Source organism: Nesoenas mayeri (genome assembly GCF_963082525.1).
Source record: "Nesoenas mayeri genome assembly, chromosome: 4".
Classification (NCBI taxonomy): domain Eukaryota; kingdom Metazoa; phylum Chordata; class Aves; order Columbiformes; family Columbidae; genus Nesoenas; species Nesoenas mayeri.
Genome location: NC_137540.1, coordinates 24985274 through 25005194, shown reverse-complemented (window position 1 = coordinate 25005194; position 19921 = coordinate 24985274). Strand labels below are relative to the sequence as shown.

Sequence of the window (19921 nt, the reverse complement as noted above, 5' to 3'; positions counted from 1 at the left end):
CTATGGGAACACCTTTCAGCCTACACTGAGCAATCTTTCGTTCTCTTCAGGTCACGTACAAAATCATCCCTTTCTGTGAAGTCCTGAAGCATCAGCCTACACAGTATGGCACGTCATACTGAAAGCAAAAAGAATGCTGCCAGAGCCAAAAACTGTCATCCAGGCTCACGAACCTGTGTGCTTGGACTGTGTATTGCCTGTCAGCAGGGTCTCACTGCTGTGCCTCAGGTTCCCAGACATCAAAATCTTCTCATCTTCAGAAACCTGACTTCTACCCTTGTTCCTTTTTTCTCCTGAGACTTTTTATCTCAATATTCTGTATAACTTTAAATGCTACTAAGTTTCCAGTGCTTCAGTTTAGCTTACCTAAAGCCAAGAACACCTTCCTAAGCTGGGGACCTACCCCAGCCCAAGGTACACCTCCTACAAACCTCCTGGCTCTCCTCCCTCTCAGGATTTCCTCTGCACTCCAAGAATGCAGGATCACACACTTTCACAGGTCAAACAAACAAACAAGCAGCCACTCCCATGCTTTAAGTGCACAAAACAAATAATCGGAGACTTTTCATCTTGGGCTTAGTGTAAAGCAACCAAAGTTTCACTTCAGCAAACAACATTCTGTGCCTGGCTTGTGCACGGGTTATGCATAAGCTGCACGGGATGGGGAGCCAGTCCTAAACCTTTGCAAAGCCAGTGGGGAGTGGGATTCCTGCCTCATCCTACCCCCTTTTATGAAGTGCCCAAAGACCTGGGTGCCAAGCACTCAGCTGGGGAGGGCTGGGCTGGGAGCACCCAGCAAACCAATAAAGGGACAAGTGACTAAGGAACTGTTTCAAGAGCAGGCTCTCCCTCCAACAAGGGGATTAGCTTATTTCTCAACATCTATTCCTGCCCTTTTGTTCATTCCAGCACTAACCTTGATGCAACTATGCAGTGAATGGATCCACCCTAAACAAACACCCAGGGCACACAAGTGCTGGTGCAAATAGACACATAAAATCTTCTCATCTTCAGAAACCTGATTTTTTGCCTTGTTCCTTTGTTCTCTTGAGAATTTATATCTCAACATTTTGCATAATCTTGAATGCTACTCTGCAGGTAAACAGTGGTGCTATTAAATCACACAGATACTATTCAATATTGTAACCACTTAGGATACCCCTAAGAAGTTTTAGAAACATTTATGACAGAAGTCATCCTATCTGTGAAGTAGTGCATCCTGGTAAAACACAAGTAGCATAATGAGCCAATAGTAGGATCCTGCCATGAAGACAAGCTGAGCAGCACTTCTAAGTGCTTTGAGATCCTAGGACAGATGCAAGAAGAGCCGACGCTCCCTGCTGCAGAGGGAGCTTCCCAGGGAGCGGGACAAAAGGATACAGAGCACCACGCAGAGGGTGATGCTGGCCGATAGAACGACTCGTGGAATCCCCACTTTACGTCCCTCGTTCTTCAGGTTGATCTTGAGAGTGAGGGCAGACTGGATCCAGCACGCCAAGGTCCCAAAGCCAAAGGTCAGTGATGTGCCCACATTGTGGATCTCCTCATCATTGGAAAGCTAAGAGCAAACAAAACAGTGATTGTTTAGACACAAGAGGAATTATCTGCTAGCTACCTTGGATTTCTGCTGAGGTGAGATACAGGAGAGTGGAAATCAGCCGGGTGTGAGACAGAGATGCTATATAGTTTCTTTTGGCAGAGATGTAAGGTGTAATATAATCCAGATGAGTTGACAGCTGTCACAGTCAAGCAGATCTTCTGCACAAAGCCAAGCATCGTGAAACACAGAGTTGCTCGGAGATAGCCACCATAGCTGCCTGACGAGACTCACCAACACAAAGCTCAGAAAAAATCCTTTCCTGGCTCAATATGATGGCCAGGGCAGGCAAGGACAAACTTCTGGGGTCTTGTACAGCTCCCTGCAATGGAAGCAAACTGTGCAACCTCCAGAGCCAGGTGCATGGAGCAGAGTTGCCTGGGGCGGGGGGTGGCCAGAGCCCCAACACCTCTGCTGAGCTAGCACAAGCCAAAACACAGAGACATGCTCCTGCTTTGCCAAGTTTCTCCCATCAAAAAGCTTAACACCCTGTTCACTCTCCCCTCCATCCTCAACCACCGGGGTCTGAGGCAATAGGCACCCAATCTCTCTGGAGAGCAAGTGTTCCTCTGTCCCTTGGGCTGCCTCATCTCACTGGGCTCCATGACTGTGCAATACTGCAAGGCAAAAGGACAGCCAGGTTCAATGAGCAAGAATCTGCAAAGGGAGCCCTTGAGGCTGCAAATCCATGCAGAACGCCCAGCATCGCCAAGACTTAGGCCAAACAATTTCTCTTTTCCCTCTGCATCTTAGGCTTTTCTAGAAAATAAACCAAAAGTCTATAATTCCTCTCTGAAGCCTTGATTCCTGTTCTGTGATTTAACAAATTCCCATCAAACAAGCTGCAACCTACAAGACAACAGTCTAGTTCCTGTGCCTTCCACTGGTCTCTTCCCTCTCCTCGCTACCTTGGGTCTTTTTCAAGGGTAGGTCCAAATCATAGTACAGGCAAAAATGGGATTGAGCTGGCTGTCCCAAGGTAGCCTGCACTGCAAGAGACTCACAGCCATAATGTCCCTCTAACACATATGATCTGCAATTTTTCAGAAATACGATTTAATGCTACATTCAGCTTAGCAGTCAGGCAGGGAAAAGCACGGACTAAGGTCTCATTACCCTATGCTTTCATGGTTTGGCAAAGGATCTAAGCAAGGATACAGGTAACTAACAAAGAGTGGATAATTAGCCCAGAATTTATAAGCAGACATGATTCAAAGTATCCACTTTTAAATAATAATAATTTGCTCTGAGGAACAAAAAAAGGAAGGAAAGGTTGAAACTGCTTTCTTGTGCCTGCTCTGCACTAGAAATACTCCTCTCGCACCTAGACAAGGCTGTTACAAAAGTCTCATGGTTCCTAGCTGGGAAGCTCTCGTGAAAAAACAAGACTCCAAGTTTTCAACTTGTGCTGTGGAGTTAGGAAAACAAGGTCCAAAAGAGTCAAATTAGCTCATATCTCATTAAAAACAACAAAACAAAACAAAACAAAACAAACAAACAAAAAAAACCATGTGAAGGATATTGAGTTCCTGCAATTGCTCCACAACCCAAATTCACTCTTCACAAAACAAGTACCTTTTCTGTATTGGCAAGAAAAACAGTGCCCTGCCTGCAAAGCCAGGAGAAAAGCCAGCTTACACTGACATTTCTCAGCTCCTGCCATTCCTGGGGATCATCACTTGCACCCCAGTGAGAGGGAGAGCATCAGAGCCAGCAAAGGGATGGGGGAACCCAAGTGCTGCTGACTCTAATGCCTTGATTTTCACTAGGAGACACACGCATGATCACAGTGGACACCCAACCCTAGAGAGCAACGCTGTGGCACTGACAGCTTGTCTGTTTGTTTGTACAATGCTGTAGAACATTATACAACGGAGAATTGGAGGAACCCGTCACATCCAGCCTGAGGACAAGCAGGATTTAAACAACTTATGTTTCAAATGAAGGACACAGAACTGTCTGCTAAATCTGTCCGGGCAGCTGTGCATCTGTTGGTGCAGATGTGTATGTAAACTTCCAGATCAATCCTTTTCCCCAGGACCCTCTGTGCCAACCCCCAGGGCTCAAGAGATTTAACAGATTCCCTGCTCTGGCTCTCAGCAGGTGAAGTGGAAGCATGCAGGTACAAATCCTGCCAGGAATAAGCGAAAAATGATTGTGGCCCTTCATTTCAGCGGAAGATAGAGGTGGCAGAGCATGTACAAGGGCAGACACATTATCTCCTGAGCTCACACCACAGGTAGTTCCAAGGCCCAAGTAGATCTGCTAGAAAAGCAGGAACCCCACAGCACGGACACAGTGATTCAAGCCTGGCATGCAGTACCTGAAAGTTGCCGAGAAGAGTCATCCCAAAAGAGGCCAAGCACAATGCCACCAGGCCGCTGACATTCAGCCAAGGGTTTAGCACCTTGGGCTTCAGCTGTATGAAGCGCAGGACAGCCACAACAAGCGCTGAGGAGGAAACAGAATGCAAGGGGCATCATTAGTTTGAAATTTTTGGTGTAATGAGAGAAAAAGGACAGCAGAGCTGCTACCATGGATTTCAAGAAAGCAAACTTTAAGCTGTTCAGGGAGCTATTTAGCAAAGTACTCTGGGATTTTCAAACTACTGCAACATGATGCAGTAATCACCTTGCCAGGGGTTCACAGACCCCTTGTCCTCTTTCCATCCAGACGAAAGAGCTCACTGCAGGCTGGCTAGCTTGGTGCTTCTGCACGGCTCCCCCAGCTTAGTCGTAGATGAGATTAAGCACAGGAAGCTTTCCTCTTGTAACCCAGTTACGCCAAGCTCCCATGCTTCCTCTTCTTATTATGTTCTTGTCTAGGAGATGGGTTGCAAATTTTCTGGGGGGAAAGAAGAACACCTTCCTATTTGCCTGTGGTGCTCCCAGCACATGGTCTATCACATCCACACCAGACATTCACACTGTGGCAGCTGGGCTTGTCTCAAGGTATGTCAAACCCCACCTGTATTAGAAAATGCATGAACAGCACATAGGTATTTCTGCAGGTTTTACCATGATGCCCACTGCCTCTTATCCTCCTCAGGAACAAGTTGCTGGTGCCACAAATGTAAGCTGAAATATTGCACTAATTTTCTGCAAAGACTGGAAGAGCAGCACTTCCAAACTTAGCCAAAGCACTATGATATGATATATGATACGTGATTTACCATATGACATAACACCAGGAGATATTCACATTGCATATTCTTGCCCTCCCTAGGGAATGCTGCACAGAACGACAAAGCAAGCCAGGCCATCAGTTGTCCTTCAGATGGGATTCAAAACAGAGTACTAAAAAGCCATTCTTGACACAACGTTGCCCGGTTTCAGCTCTAACTGAGCTTTGGCCTTTTGTATCTTCTCCCTGCATATACAAACCATAGCTCTGTAGTCTTCCTGTGAAGCCTGACCTTGCTTCCAGAGACCATACAATTTACTTTTCCTCTTGAGGAGGAGTTCCCTGTTCAGCCAAGCTTGTCTCCTGCCCCGCTTGCTTGACTTTGACATGGGAATTGCCTGCTCCTGTGCTTCTAAAAGGTGGTTCTTAAAGACTGGCCAGCACCTGTGGACTCCTAAGCCCTCAAAAGCAAAATCCTAGAGTACTCTGCTAAATAGCTCCCTGAACAGCTTAAAGTTTGCTTTCTTGAAATCCATGGTAGCAGCTCTGCTGTCCTTTTTCCCTCATTACACCAAAAATTTCAAACTTAACAACTTCATAATCACTGTGGCCAAGACAGCCACCTACCATCACATCTCCCACGACACATTTGCAAGTCTGAAGATTTCCTGGTTATATTTCTTCTTCTGTGGAAAAGCAGCACTGAAAGCATCCACTACAGCTTAGCTTCAAAAAGCTGCAGGTCTTTTATTTGCCTGCCCTTCTTCAGACCAGCTGCTGCTGTCACATTCATATGACTGCTGTCCCCATGTCCTCCCAGTTCACACGGTGAGTGAGCATCAAGCCAATTCCTGCCCTTTCCTGAAGCCCATGGGCTCAATAAGGCTTGGTGCAGGTCCCCAGAGACTGCTCGAACAGTAATCTGTAGAAATGGAGCTTTACCTGGGAGCAGCTGAAAAGGCAGGTGTGTGTTCACTCCTGACAAACAGCCACTTTAATGTAAGCAGTAGCCTGCTATTCACATGTCCTTTGAAGTGGTTTGGGGGTGAGAAATTTAAATCGTACCATCACAATCACCTTGCACTGGGTGTCAGGCATACAAATAAAATGTGTGCAAGACCCTGCCTTAGCACAAACTGGAGCCAGAATTATTTCTCCTAATCGAGACCCTGGCTCAACATGTAAATCAAGATCTGAATTTGGAACAAAACCATATATGGAAACAAAGTGTAAGGATGCCTAAACTGCCTAAAATCCACCCTGAAGTGATACTTGAAAATAAGGAAGTTCATGTCAAAGTTCATAATTAAACATATTATACTGTGTTTTACGTCCCAAGCCTCATTTTCATTATGTCTGATTAAGACTGTTACAGTATCTTACTCATACACGTACAGGTCTGGATTAATTCCAAAGCCCAAGTCAACTGGATTTCCCAGGTTTCCAAAAAGAACACCACATCATGCCTTTCACAGGCAGTAGGGGTAGAACTCATAGGTTCAGAGAATAGCTCAGAGTAAAACTGAGAGCTCAATAAATCACCCTATATAGGAAAACATAGATGCCAGTACTACTAAAGAAGATCAAATCAAGGTTAAAATAATGAGTTATCTGGCATTTAAGTTTGGGATAATTTGTTCAAAAAACATAAAGGTGAAGGTAACAAACAGTTTTAAGAATGAAATACAGACATATTTTTTCACTTATTTGTACTTTTCAGATTTTTCTTCTCTTTGCGGTGTTTCCCTCTTACTTCCACTGCTGGAAAATGCCAGTAAACTTCCACAGACTTAGTAACAGAATTTAGGAAGGGGTTGGGGGGACTTCAGCAGAGATTATATTTTGCATAATAAGTTGCTGCATTTGCCAGTATTCCCATGCCATTACCTCACATTCACAGCACGTAACAAAATCCCACCATGCAATGAAAAACAGTCACACAGATTCAAGGCTAAAATGAAACAACTAAAAACATTAGAATAAACCAGAAACCAATGAAGTTCAAATCCATCTAGCTTCATTCTGTCTTTCTACAAATGAAGACAAAATAGTACTGGCTTAGCAGTAGTAATAGCAGTTTAAAGGATTTCATATCATCAGATCCAAGAACAATACGTACAGGACATTACTTATGTTTCAGTGACTTATTAAAATAAATTATGAGAGAAGTAAACATTGCCTGTGTGGTTCCTACCTAGAAATGCCGCCATGTTCATGACTTGGCTAAACACGCAGCTTGCAGGAGGTGCATCACCTGCAATACTTGGAAAACATAAAGCACATCATTGTAACTCTAGGATGGCAAAGACACATAAATAACAACCATAATGAGAACAGTAGTTGCAGAAAATTAATCTCTTACCTTATATAAGGTGGTCTTTTGGAATCAGGTTTCCTACAAGACACAAATGCATAGGAACCAAGATTCAAGATTTTCTCTCCCATTTAGGTTTTGTTGGTTTATTATTTTAAAGAAACAAGTGATTTAAAATAAAGCTCACAACCAGCTCTTACCTATTTGGTACATTTAGTGGGAGAATTTTGTTATCTTCCACTGCTATAAAATAGCTGCCAGGAAAAAGAAGAAGAAAGAAAAATGAAAACAGTTTCAAACCTCATACTAGTTTCAATTCCAAATATCAAATATCCAAATATCATTAAGTGCCTCAAAGTCCACTGGCAGGACCTGCTGCAGGCAGCCTGTGTCTCTCTCTGCTCAAGTAGGCAGTTTTCCTCACTTTCCAGCCCAACTACACACCTCCTTTTGTGTTGCATCTGTTTTGTATGGTCAGGTGGACGAACAGGGTCACTGAACTGAGCTGCCTTAAAAATAACCACCCAGAGGAATGTTTTCGTTTTTAATCTGAATAATTTGGTTCATCTGGTTCACCATGCTCCCCCACACCCTAAAAGCTGTTTGGATGCAAACAGAGGGGATGGGACAAGAATAACCAGCAATAAGGGTCACACAAATGGCTTAAGCTGAAAAACAACATTCACAGATCACGGCCAATGCGATATCCTACAATACAGCTGGCTTCTCTAGGCCAAGCATAGCTGCTGATTGCACATTTATCACTCCCAAATTCATGCTGCAGTCATCTGCCTGCATGCCTGGGGAAAGCCCAGCTCAGGGAAATGAAAGTCTTGAGTGCATTTTGGTAAGAAGTGTCAGTGAGAAAGTGAGGTGTCAGTGTTAATGCACTGGCAGATTGTCAGTGTGGTGCTGAATGCTGCAGATTTTGAGTTTGCACCCCAAAGTAGGGCCTAAACTTTGCTGAGTCATTTAAAGAAAAAGCCGTGAAGGAGAATTTTTGCATTTTTGCCTGCCTCTTTTCAGGCAGGTCCCAGCAACATGTGGCAGGAAGAAGGCACACTGAGAATCTTCGCCTGGGGAGCACAGAAAATCAGGGATAAAAATGTGATCCTCCAAGGCCGGAACTGGCACAGACTAGCCATCGTCATGTGCCTTCTGAGCCTCACAGTAACTCGAGGACAGAGCATTCCTAAAAGACTCTCCCTACAGAGGCAGCCCACGCCATAGTGGTACTACCAGCTGCCTCAGCCTAATTTACTCTTCCAAATAACCAGCAAGTGGCAACTTACACTATCCATAATCCAGCCGATGTAAACAGGGTAAACACAAGAGGTAAAAACATCCACACGCTGCATTTCTTCCCATCCATACCTGCTAGAAACAAAGAACAAAGTAAAAACAAAGGAAAGAGGGCACAGGTACCGGCCCTTTCTTTTGAAAGCAGCAAGAACATCCACACAGCAGGTGTTGAAGCACCCCAAGATCAAGCTCGTAATGGTCAGGCAGCAGGCGATGCAAACTTTTCACACAGTCATTATCAGCATAAGGGATTAAGCTGCTGCACACAAGCAGCTTCATCTGCACCATGCGTAAAAACCAAGGCACAAAGAGCCTGCGGCAAGGGGGAAGATTTTTCAGACATGCCTACAGAATTTGTGTGGTTTTCAAAGTATTTTTCTTAAGCACTTTTCTCAAAGTCACACCAGAAGACCCACAGCCCTAATTCCCTGCTGCCTCCCATAGGCACAAGGCGAGGCCACCTCCTTGCTGGGATGATTACCAATTCCACACACACTGCCATAGCAAAGCCTGCAGCACGAAGGGAGGATACACGTGCTGTCTCATCTCCACAAAGCACACGACCAGCTTCGATCCTGGCCACAGCAATCAGCTAAAAATAGCATTTGGCTGCATCCAGAGTGGAGCCAAGCTTGAGTGCCAGTACCCAGAGCACTGTCAGGACCAAAGCATTACAAACAGGATCCACTCCTGGCATGTAGATGCTGTGAAATCCTGTGTGGGGTGTTAAGGATGCTGCGTACAGCACTTCCTAAGGAAGCATTTGTCCTTCAGGCAAGATCATGCTGGATGAGCATCTGAGATGTCAGGGCTTTCCTTGTAACACATGCAGTTCAGAAATGCTACTATTTTGCTGTGCTGTGGACAGAGTCTCCTGTGCCCCCCTGTGAGTTCTTTAACAATGGATCAAATATTTCCTCATGCTCTGTCTTCCTCTGTGAATATTCCTCCAGGCACCAACACAGCCAAGAAATGCAGACAGAGAGCAAACAAGGCAATGCTCCCTGCTCCAGCACCTGCTCTCCTTTCACCAGGGCAGCAGCACCTGTGTCCCTGCGCTCTGCTTCCTCCTCCTTCCCATAGCCTGCTGCAGGGCAGGCATCTCCTGGGCTCACCGAGGTCCCCATAGGACAGGGAGGCACCCCAGGGTGTTGGGGTAGCTCAGACATGATGGCACTTCACTAGAGCCTGCTTGCGTCTGCAGCTCAGGTCTGTAAAGCAATGACTCTTTCCTTTGCTCCACAGAATCATAGAATAGTTCGGGTTGGAAAGGACTTCAAAGCTCATCTGGTCCAACCTCTCTGCCATGAGCCGGGACATCTTCACCCAGATCAGGTTGCTCAGAGCCGTCTCCAGAGATGGGGCATCCACGACCTCTCTGGGCAACCTGGGCCAGTGTTTCACCACCCTTAGCATAAAAAATTTCTTCCTCATGTCTAGCCTGAATCCTCTCCTCCTTCAGTTCAAAATCATCACCCCTTGCCATACTGTAACAGGCCCTGCTAAAAAGAAGAAAGCACCCGCATTGTCTTCCTCGCCTTCTCAGCTCCCCTGGCCTCCCTACATCTCACCTGCAGCATAAGAACCATGGTCTTTCTGGGCTACTGCCCTGCTCTCTCCCCTCTGAGGACCTGCAGAAGACAGTAAGCACTTTCACCACCATGCAGCCAGTCCCCAGCTCACCATCCTGACAATATAGCCCCAGGCTGCAAAGGGAATGCTGGCTGGACACTGCCTGGGGCCCCAGCCACCACCTGCTGCCCTGTCCCATGGCAGCAGATGCTGGAAGAGTCAAGGTGAGACTCCCCAGACTCACACTTGCCCTCACTACAGGTCAGCTGTCCTATATTCTCTGCCCATCGCCTGTCAGGGGTACAAAACAACATCCCTGCAGTATCCTGAGCCACACCATGCTTGCATAAAACCACAAGACCATGACCTGGTGCTGTCTCTATGGTTAGTCTTGAGTGAGGCTGATTCGCAAACCTTAAAAGACAGAAAAGCAATCATATACCATCTCTTCCATGGCCTGGGAAGAGAGGGAATTGTAGATAGGGAGCATAAAACGATGTAAGTATTAAATATGCCAATTTAACAAGTAGTTAGCTCCAGTATGTATACAGATCTTTAGGATGGTATAAAGGATCAGAAGAAATTCTCAACAAGAGCAGACTAGCTTTCCCCACCCACGTTGTCTCTGTTCCTCTCCTCCTGCACAGGAGACACAAAGGGTTTCACAGCTCTGTTCCCACAGTTTTCTGCTCCCATTTTAGTTGAAAGGCAGCAGCTAGGTAATCAAAGAATACAATTATAGAATCATTTGGGTTGGAAGAGACCCTCACGATCATTGAGTTCAACCATTAACCTAACTCTGACACTAGAGCATATCCCTAAGAACCTCATCTACATCTCTTTTAAACCTCTCCAGGGATGGTGAGTCAACCGCTTCCCTGGGCAGCCTGTTCCAAAGCCCAGCAACTCTTTTCCTGAAGAAACTTTTTCCTAATATTCAATCTGAACCTCCCCTTGCACAACTTGAGGCCATCTCTTCTCATCCTATCACTTGCTACTTGGGAGAAGAGACCAACACCCTCAGCCCACGTTTTCTCTGCAAGGTGATTGCAGTGCACGAAGCACTCAACTCTTTCCCACAGTGGTGGATGGACTAAGCCATGGTAACACAATTCTTTCAGGTCACGGGATGGCACATCTTATTACTTACCCTTCCTCCTCAGAAAAGCACAAAGGATTAATTTATGCAATAAAAGCAAACACTAGCAATAACACTTGTCTTCATTAACAGGTTGCCACAGCTCCTCTGCTTTCCAGCATGCCTCCCAGCCATGAAACCACAGCCTGTGTAAGCTATTTCAGCACTGTCGTGCAGAGAGGGAGGTGATAGGAGGCTTTTCCCCAGGCAGAGAGCACAGGGATAGGAACTTGATGGGGAAATAGGAAAATGCTGTCCAAATAACCATTACTCTGTGGTGAGCCCTGCAGTGGAGCGAGGGCAGGACTGGTGCTCAACCTCACCAAAGTCAGTGCAACATGGCTTTCGATTCACTCTCTTGGAAAACAGTCCCGTGTTTTGTATTCAGTGTGCCATGCAGAGCTCCCTTCTACTGACCACTAACAGAAAATGATATCTGAAATCACTGTATATTAAATGAGTGACAAGCACAGAGCACAGAGTCACAGTGGGAAGCCAGGTCCGCTGTTCAAAAAAAGCACTGAACTGTTCCATTTCAGCTGGTTAAAAACAAACACCCAGAGAACATCCCCAAAACATGCCTCTCTTCACAGCCAAGGAAGGGCAGCAGCCCCACAGAGCAGAACAACCACTCACATGTGGCCAGGTCTCCACCAGAGCTCAGCGCAGCCAGGACTAGACCTTTTGGAAAATAAGAAGCCCGCATCGGGCCAGCCAGCCTTGCAGGGTGCTGAGCTCTGTGCAAGCCTGCCTCTTACAGGAGGCACCAAGAACTGACCAGGAAACGATGCTGCTGCTAAGCACCCTGCTCTGATGGGCTACGTGCCAAGGCATGGGTGCGAGACAGCACAAGCAAGTAGCATCTGGCACATCCTCAGAAGGAGAGCAGAAGGGGAATGGCTGGATCAGTGGCATTGCCAGCCCACGCAGGAGTGTGCCACCTGCATCTCTCTGATGAAATACCAAAAGCAGGAAAGAATGGTCCATTTCCCCCAGGTCCCCAAATGGCAACATCTTTTCACACTGTCCATTGGTAGATCATACAAATGCCTGAAGATGTTCAAAGAGCCCTATATGGGCAGAGGATGTTTTAAAACCAGGATTCAGCTTCTGGGCATTCCTCATTTGTTGTGTTATTCAGGTACCAGGAACAAAATTACACGTAACCTCGCTTCCAAAGGAGAAACCCCAGCATGTGCCAAAGCTACCTAGCTTTGCACTGGTGTTCAGCAGATACCATTCTCAGCAGTCACTTCTGAGGTTAACCAGTCCCTTTCACAGATGGCCCCAATGTTTATGTTTTCAAGCTGAGAGACCCTTGTGCATGCAATGACCAGCATCTTCACCAGCAGCCAGGAACAAGAGACTGAGGAACTCAACTGACAGCCTCCCCTGCAGCACCACGGCTGTTGAGCCAAAATAAAATGCCAAGAGAGATAGAAAAAATAGCCTAAATTCTCCATGGGAAATGTAGAAACAATTTCTTTGACAGTTGATAGCTCCACAGGGATGACACAAAGCCAACCTTCCCCTCCACAACTCTGTTCTGCATTGTTGCTGTGATCAATAATGCCAAATCTGAGCAGGCAACTCCAGCCAGTGACAACAGCCATCAGCACCGGCCTGTGTTTTCTCAAATAAACGTACCGCATCCAGGAGGCAGTTGGTAACTGCACATATCCATTCGTCTTTAATTGTAAGGTTTGCATGGAAAGGCGTCCAATGACAAAAACCCCTCATGGTGCAATGGATTCACAAGGCTAATACAAACGAGTAGCTGATCACAGCCAGAGTCAGCCCACCTTCCCAAAAGCATATCCCCTGGTTAATCAGTCCCTCTTGGCTCCTGGTCTCACACCAGCATTGCAAAAACCCCAGTGAGGCGCACACCTGCTGCCAGCTCTCATGGGTCAGGGTGCAGAACTGCAAAGGGTTTCACATTAGCACTGCCAGACGGTGTGTCTTGAGAATTCACCCCAATGCAGGCTTTCTCCATTCCCTCCATTCCCATTTTTATGTCTAAATCTGCTCAGACAATCAGCTGTTTGCTCTGGTTTTATTACCATTGCCCCACTACACCCCCTCAACCAATTAAGCTCCCATTCCTCTAATGTACGCACTTCAAATACCATAGGCAGCTCACCAAATACATACTGCTGCTTGAACAAGGTTTATTTAATCTAAGTATCTTAATTTCATCTGCAAAGTTATAGGCTCTTCCTGAAGTTTTTGCCAGAGGACCCAAATGTAAGGAAGGACAAAATTACTACATTAACAGAGTCATACATCTTTATTTTTAAGACTAGAGCATGGAGATGCATTGCAAGAGCCTGTACAGAAGCTGCGTAACAAGCCAGAGCAATGCTCCTGCATTTCACAGAGCTGGGGCATTGAGACTTTTCAGAAAACAGGTACAGAGCCAGAAGCACTGGGAAAAGGAGAATGTTTTTCAAATCATTCAGCAAGTCATAAAGAATTGCTGCCAGTCAGCAATAAAGGGGAACAAACACAATTTGTCTTTTGGGGGAGCCTGCTATAGCTCTCTGTTGCTTTTAAAAGCAAAAATAACCACAGTCACTTGATACCTATCACTGGAACTGAGCGGATACAAACGAGCACATTACAAAACTTGCCACCTACAAGCCATAGATGTGAACATAACAAAGCAGAGTGTTTTCAGGTTTATTTTAAAGTTCCAAGCCTGATTGCACAATGAAAGAGAGAAAGCACGCCAGAGACTTGGAAGTACATAACAAAATAGCAGGTAACAGGAAAATATGCCATCCCCTCCATCAGCAGGGTATGACATTTTGGTTGCTCCAGGTACCCATCTACTATCTCAAGAATGTGCAGTGCCCAAATGCCATTTTCATTTATTTATATAAGAGAGAAATGGGAAAAGGTAAAGACATCTCCAGGTCATACGTGGTGGAAGCAGGAGATGCTTCAGCAATGATGTTGAGAGGCAATGTTTTCACCCAAGAAAACATCCGTACATATTTCTTGTCTGATTTCACACACCGTAAATGCATTCAGCGTGATAATGAAACACTCTGGCCAATATAAACCTAACAGAGATGGAAAAGCACACCAAAGGAATGAAAGCTAGTCAACAAAAAAACAACAGGGGCAGAAAAAGGCTGTATTGGCACGTGCTTGTCCATACTGTCAGTCTTAGACCTCTCCATGATTTTCTGGGGAGCTGTCTCCCGTGGTTGTGCAAAATTAATTTGTTATCAGTTCTGTAAATACATACATTATGCTTTTCTTGAGTGCCTCGGTAAGTCAAACCCAGAGACACTCCTGCAGCCCTGCTGGGTCCCAAGGCCAGTGTTACTCCTCTGCACCCTGCTGTCCTTAACTGCCCTTGGAACACTGCTTCCTGCTGTCGCACAATCTTCGCCCTCAATCGCACGTAAGTACTTACAGGCCATTGAGGAAGCGGTGCTGAGCTGCTGTGTTACAGCCAGAGATGTTGCCTGTAAATGCTTCTGCGCTGAGTCTGCCTTTCTGGCATTTGGCGTTGTATAAACCAGGCGTGTTCTGCTTCAAGACCAGGCTCCTGGATGCTATAAAAGATAAAATAAATACAGCTGGCCACCTTAGAACTAAAAGGGTGTTCTGCAGGTTTGGACAGTACTGTGCTCCAACCCACACACCTATATCATCCCACACTGACCTCCCCAATGTCCCACTTGTACCGGGAGCTTGGCTGGGGCAATCATAGTCCTCAGCCTCCAACTTGAAAAGGAGACAGAGGCAGGAGCTAAGTAAGGCAGATGGTAGGTGTTTGGTTTTGAAAGAGTTGGGTCAGCAGGCAGTGAAACCATCTGGGAGCTGCCAGGGCTTACAGTGAGACCCACAGTAAGCTTAGGAGCACTGTGTTCTGTAGGTATGGTTTGTTTGTTTGCCCCAAGGACTTTCAAAGAGAGTTCTTATGTTGTTAGGGACATGAGGTTCCTAGGGACATGGTGTAGTGACAGTGTTCGGTTAACAGTCAGACTCGATGATCTTGAAGGTCTCTTCCAACTAAAATGATTCTACAGTTCTAGGACCCCATTCTGCTTGGGAGCTGCCACTGCAAGATCCAGCCCCCTTGGCTCCCTACAACCTCAGGAGCTGCACACGCCAGTCCCATAGCGAAACCCCAAAGTGGAGAGCTGCTAAAAAATGAGGAGGGCTATTTATCTCCTTATAAAAGAGAAGACAGCAAAGCTTTCTCTGCTTCAGCTATGCTGTGAGGAAAGAGCCTCTGAAACCATCTCTTTGGTCTGCAAACAATACACAAATACTGGTTGATGTTATGGCAAAGCCCAGAAAGTCTGAGACATCACGCAGGCACGCTGTCCAGTGACTATCCTCCACCTTAACCTCCCCAACCTAATGACCACTGGCTGAACCAGCAATGAGCAGAACAAGTGTTTCTTCTCCCACAGGGTACAGTGATCTCAATGGTGTATTAACAGATTGATAGAGGTCTGCAGAGGTGTTTTGTTTGCTCCTCAGTTCCAAAACCATGAATGCCTTCAAGCACTTCCAATGTGCAGGAGCAAGCAAAGCCAAGACACATGTTGTGACAGAAGGAGGCAGGAAGCCTGCTGGAAAGGATTGTCTCATTATCGGGAAAACAATGTAAGTGTTGGGAGTGGCAAAGAATAAGCAACAGGGAGGCGAAAGCTGGCAAAGAGACAGACATATGCTGTGCGGACTTAACAGGCAGCTTTGAAGGTAAGGACAGACTAAGCCTGGCATTTGCAGAACAGACTTTGCAGAGCAATTATTCCTGGTTATATTGCCACCTTCTCCTGTAGTTTATGGATTAGAGAGTGCATACCCTGGCAGGCCAGAGCAGTGCCATATCTCCCTCCCTTTGCTACCCTGGCACTGCTTTTTTCCCCACACAAACACAAAACATAAACTCAAGCCACAGAGTTTCCCATGCAGTGTAAGCAAGGCTTTTTCCACCTTCTCACCTTGTCTTTCACCTCTCTTGGCCCTTCCACCTCTCTTGGAGGTGGAAGCATGAGCTCCTTTCTTCACTGCATTTTGCAGCTCCACACTTCTGAAGAGATGTGCACTGTCCCCAGAGCAGCATTTCCTTCAGTTACACCAGTGGGCACCACTAGCAGAAGCGTAAATACCAAGCACTTTTCAGCCGTGGGGAAAACACCCAAGGCCTTCGACATTTTAGGGAGTGTGGCATAGCACAATGAGCCTTCTCAGGACTGTTTGCCCTCACCAACCTCTTCAGCCTCAGACTTTGTGCCTCCTCGGCTACTCACAAGGCAGAGGTCCTTGTCCCCTTGTACTAACCAGCAAAGCACTAGAAAAGCTGCAGCAAGATGATGGGCCAGAGTATCACCTACAAGGAATGGATGTGCAGAACTCATGGCTTGGTTCTTGTTATTACTCTGGCATAGAGGTTGTCAACGGTACAAACTATCACATCAGTCTTTTGGCTCCATTTAGACCTGTGGAGATCATGGGCCCTGAGACAAATATAAGTTAAGCAATCATACACAGGTGTTTCTGTGGTGTTCATCACTGCCTCACCAGCATTCCTTATTTGTAGGAACTAGTTATATTTATTTACCAGTCTCCCAGACTGCTACAACCACAAATTGCTGTTTGCAGGGTACTCAGGTGAGCTACAGGAGGAAGGTGCCATACGTGTCTCACTTCATGTGAACCTGTTGCAAACACAACACAGAGTGGACCAGGGAACAGCCTCTACCTGTTAAAGAGGGGCCAAGTCTGCTGTGACCAGCCTCTCCATCATGTCCAGAGGGCTTAAAACTTCTGCTGTCTTTTGAAATATTTTCAGAGACAGACTTTCCTGCAGCACAGGAGACTTCTAAGAGTATTCAGCTGGGCCAAGACCACCTTATGGAGGCTCTCCCTGTCAAAGCTGTTGCAATCGCCAGGTGCTTGGCCAGGCAAAGTCCACTCCTGTAGTGCCAAACCCGACGGGCCACAGGCTCTTCTGGCTCAGGCTGGGGAAAACGGGATTACCATGCCACCACTGCTAATCCCAGGGGTTCCTCATGGGGAACAGAAAAGAAGACAGGGAAGTCAGAAATTCCTTCCCCAGCTACCTAGATCTGCCCCAGCTCAGGAAATCCAGAGGAGGTCACTGGCACTCCAGCCACCACTGCAGCAGACTGGCCCAAGTCCCCCAGGCTTGCCTGGACATCTCCTCATGGCACCAGGGAGCCCTTTGCTCTCCCCTCCCACCGCCCTTGCCTAACAGCGGTCCTAAACCGGCCATGCCACCTGTTCCACAGGGGAGCACAGCCCAGCAGCTCCTTAGCACTGAGGAGGATGAGGCCTCTGCTTTCCTGTGTGGCGGGCAGGATGGAGAGCCAGCTTCTCTGCTGTCCTGCACATGGGGCCAGCCCTCCCCAAAGAAGCCAGGTCTGCATACCTGCCAAAAGCAAACAGCACTCTTGCAGAGAACCTGCTACTCCAGCAGGCACCTCTCCCTTGCGGGCATGACCATCCAGGGGTAACTGCAGCATTAAAAATGTGCATTAAACTCCATGCAAGGTAATCTGTAGCTGTTTTTACAATTCCTTTAACAGCTTTTGAGGCTTCATCTGTCTGCTTTTCCTCTCCTCCCTCCCGCCATTCACTCCACCCTTCTCTTCCACCTCTTCCCAGTGTGCTTCTCTTTCACCCCCTCAACCCACTGTCACCCCTGCACCTCAGGTGACTGCATCTGCAACATGTGGGGACCCAAGGCAAGAGAAGCCAGGCAACTAGAGGCCTTTGCAAGTCTCCCTGAGGCAGCAAAATAATCATTATTCCCATTTTAGGCAATGGGGCCAATGAGTTGCTTGCCCAGAGGCCACAGGGGAAATCCAGGGCAAAAAGGAGCCAAGCCTGCAGCACTAGCTTTCTCACCTGCCGGCCAACCCCCCTCCCTGTTTATTTCTCCCGATATATTGCTTAGGATCATCTCTCTCGTTTCCCACAGACCTTTCTCTGCTTCTTTGCTCCCACTTATCCTGCAATCAGGGCTCATTTCAGCTTGGACTGCAAGATTGGGACCTTAAAGTGCCTTTTGTTGGGCCAAACCACAATCTTGCAATCTCAGGCTGCCTGGAAATGGCTGGGGGAGGAGAGGAAACTGGGGACATGCTATTTCTTCCAAGAAAAAAGCAATTGAACACGTTGGTGTTCATACAAGCGCACATCCCTGCTCTGCATCCAAAAAGCAAACACCGCAGCACAAAGAATCTTAAAAGGGGAAATGAAACCACAGCACTGACTTCCACAAACCAGGCTCAGAAAATGCTGGCAGCTGAGCACAAAGAAGAGCACAAGAAAAGAACTGCACTTTTAACAAACAGTACAACAGTGAAAACAGGAGCCAGATGTTTGTCAAGCAAATATGAGTTCCCATTCTTTACCCTGTTGCCCAAAGGCAGAAAGTCATCAAGAATCAAGTCCCCTTCTTTCAGGCAGTTGTATCCACTCGAGCAAGACACAAAAGGCAGTCAGTCTGTTGGGATATACCTTTCAAACACTTCCCTCCTCCATACTGAGTTGCTATTCATCACTAACCATACATGTATACATTGCTATGGCATAAGGACTGTGTGAATGTTGGGCGGCCAATCCTTAAGGTCACTTTCCTGAGCAGCTCTGTTTAAAAAAAAACCATAACAAAACAAAACACCACAACAGAAGGGAAGGTTAGCTCAGAATTTCTCCAACCTTTTCTAGCCCGAGGACTCTGAATCAATGGTCTCTCACAAGCATGCTGCTGTAAGAAAAAGCTAAGACAGATCCCAAGCGACCCCATCATCACCCTGGGACAGTAGCACCCAGCATGGGCTTGTCTCTGTCAGATGCAGAATCTCACCCTTCCTTCCCTGAGGGACCACAGCAGGCCGAATGGTATTCCTCAAAACCTCTTTCTCTCCCGGGACTTCACCGGGACACAGCCCGTGTGTCAGGGATCTCGACAGGATCTGGGGAAGGCAGGACCTGTTCCACCCCAGAGCCTCAGCACGGGTGAGCCTTTTCCACAGCCTCCTGTGCAAAGAGGGCTGGCAGCATGCTGGCAGATGGTCCTGCTGAGCTCTATCATCATTACCATCATCACATCCCTCACCCCTGAAAGGATGCCACGGAGGGGCTCACAGGCAAGACGGACTCTTAAATAATGATCTAGATCTCTCTCCCATAGCTGGGTCCTTCCGGCCCTAAGTCAAGCGGCTCTAGTTGTCTTATCTATCTACCTTGTGTCAACCTGCCGCCAATCAGCCAGCTCCGGGACGGCCAGCACCGGGATTTCAGCTCCCCCCGGGCGCTGCAGCACCCGCGGTGCCCCGCCGGGCCAGTCCCCGCTGCCGGTCGCCGCGGAGGGCAGCGCAACCCCCGGGCACCCCGCGGCGGGGATCGCCCTCCCGCGGGGCTGCCCGACCGCCCCAAGGCCCGGGGGAGGGCTGCGACAGGGCAAGGGGGAGTGACAATGCGCGGAGGGGGGTGTTGCGACAGGGCGGCGACGGCGCGACTGACGGCTGCGAGGGGCGCTGCGGGGGGGTCTCGCGCTCCCAACGGTCGCTGCCGGGGGAGGGTCCCGCGGCGGGGCGGCTGTTACCTGCGGGCGGCTCCGGCACCGGCTCCGGCGGCGGCGATCGGGCTGGGCCAGGGCCGGGGAGGCGGCACGGCATCGCCCCCGCCCCGCCCCGGACGGGCGGGGATTGCAGCCGCAGCCACGGTGGCTCGGAGCGGCTGGGAGCGGCCCCGGGACTCGCCGGACCCGGGTGGCGATGAAACCCGCTGTGCCGTGACCGCTGGTTCTGGGGTGGTGGGGAGCGAACGCAGCCTCTGCGGGATGCTCGGAGCAGCCCTTCATCACGGCTGG

At 47.8% G+C, this 19921-nt stretch overlaps 1 protein-coding gene across 6 annotated transcripts in view; it reads right to left on the bottom strand.

Annotated features, from left to right (window-relative positions):
- Positions 1 to 19921, bottom strand: part of TMEM150C (transmembrane protein 150C) — a 22762-nt gene extending 2841 nt beyond the window's left edge. Inside the window, exons 1-9 of one of the 6 annotated variants that reach the window (XM_080343700.1) lie at positions 19293 to 19554; positions 18459 to 18693; positions 14474 to 14615; positions 8327 to 8411; positions 7235 to 7288; positions 7083 to 7115; positions 6915 to 6982; positions 3921 to 4048; positions 1381 to 1558 (exon numbers count right to left, since the gene is read on the bottom strand). In XM_080343700.1, coding sequence (XP_080199826.1) covers positions 1381 to 1558; positions 3921 to 4048; positions 6915 to 6982; positions 7083 to 7115; positions 7235 to 7288; positions 8327 to 8411; positions 14474 to 14480 — 553 coding nt within the window. In that variant the 5' untranslated portion in view covers positions 14481 to 14615; positions 18459 to 18693; positions 19293 to 19554. Of the gene's footprint in view, positions 1 to 1380; positions 1559 to 3920; positions 4049 to 6914; positions 6983 to 7082; positions 7116 to 7234; positions 7289 to 8326; positions 8412 to 14473; positions 14616 to 16019; positions 16895 to 18458; positions 18694 to 19292; positions 19555 to 19654 lie in introns of those variants that run through there. The other 5 variants (XM_080343699.1, XM_080343703.1, XM_080343702.1 and 2 more) reach the window with 5 other exon arrangements.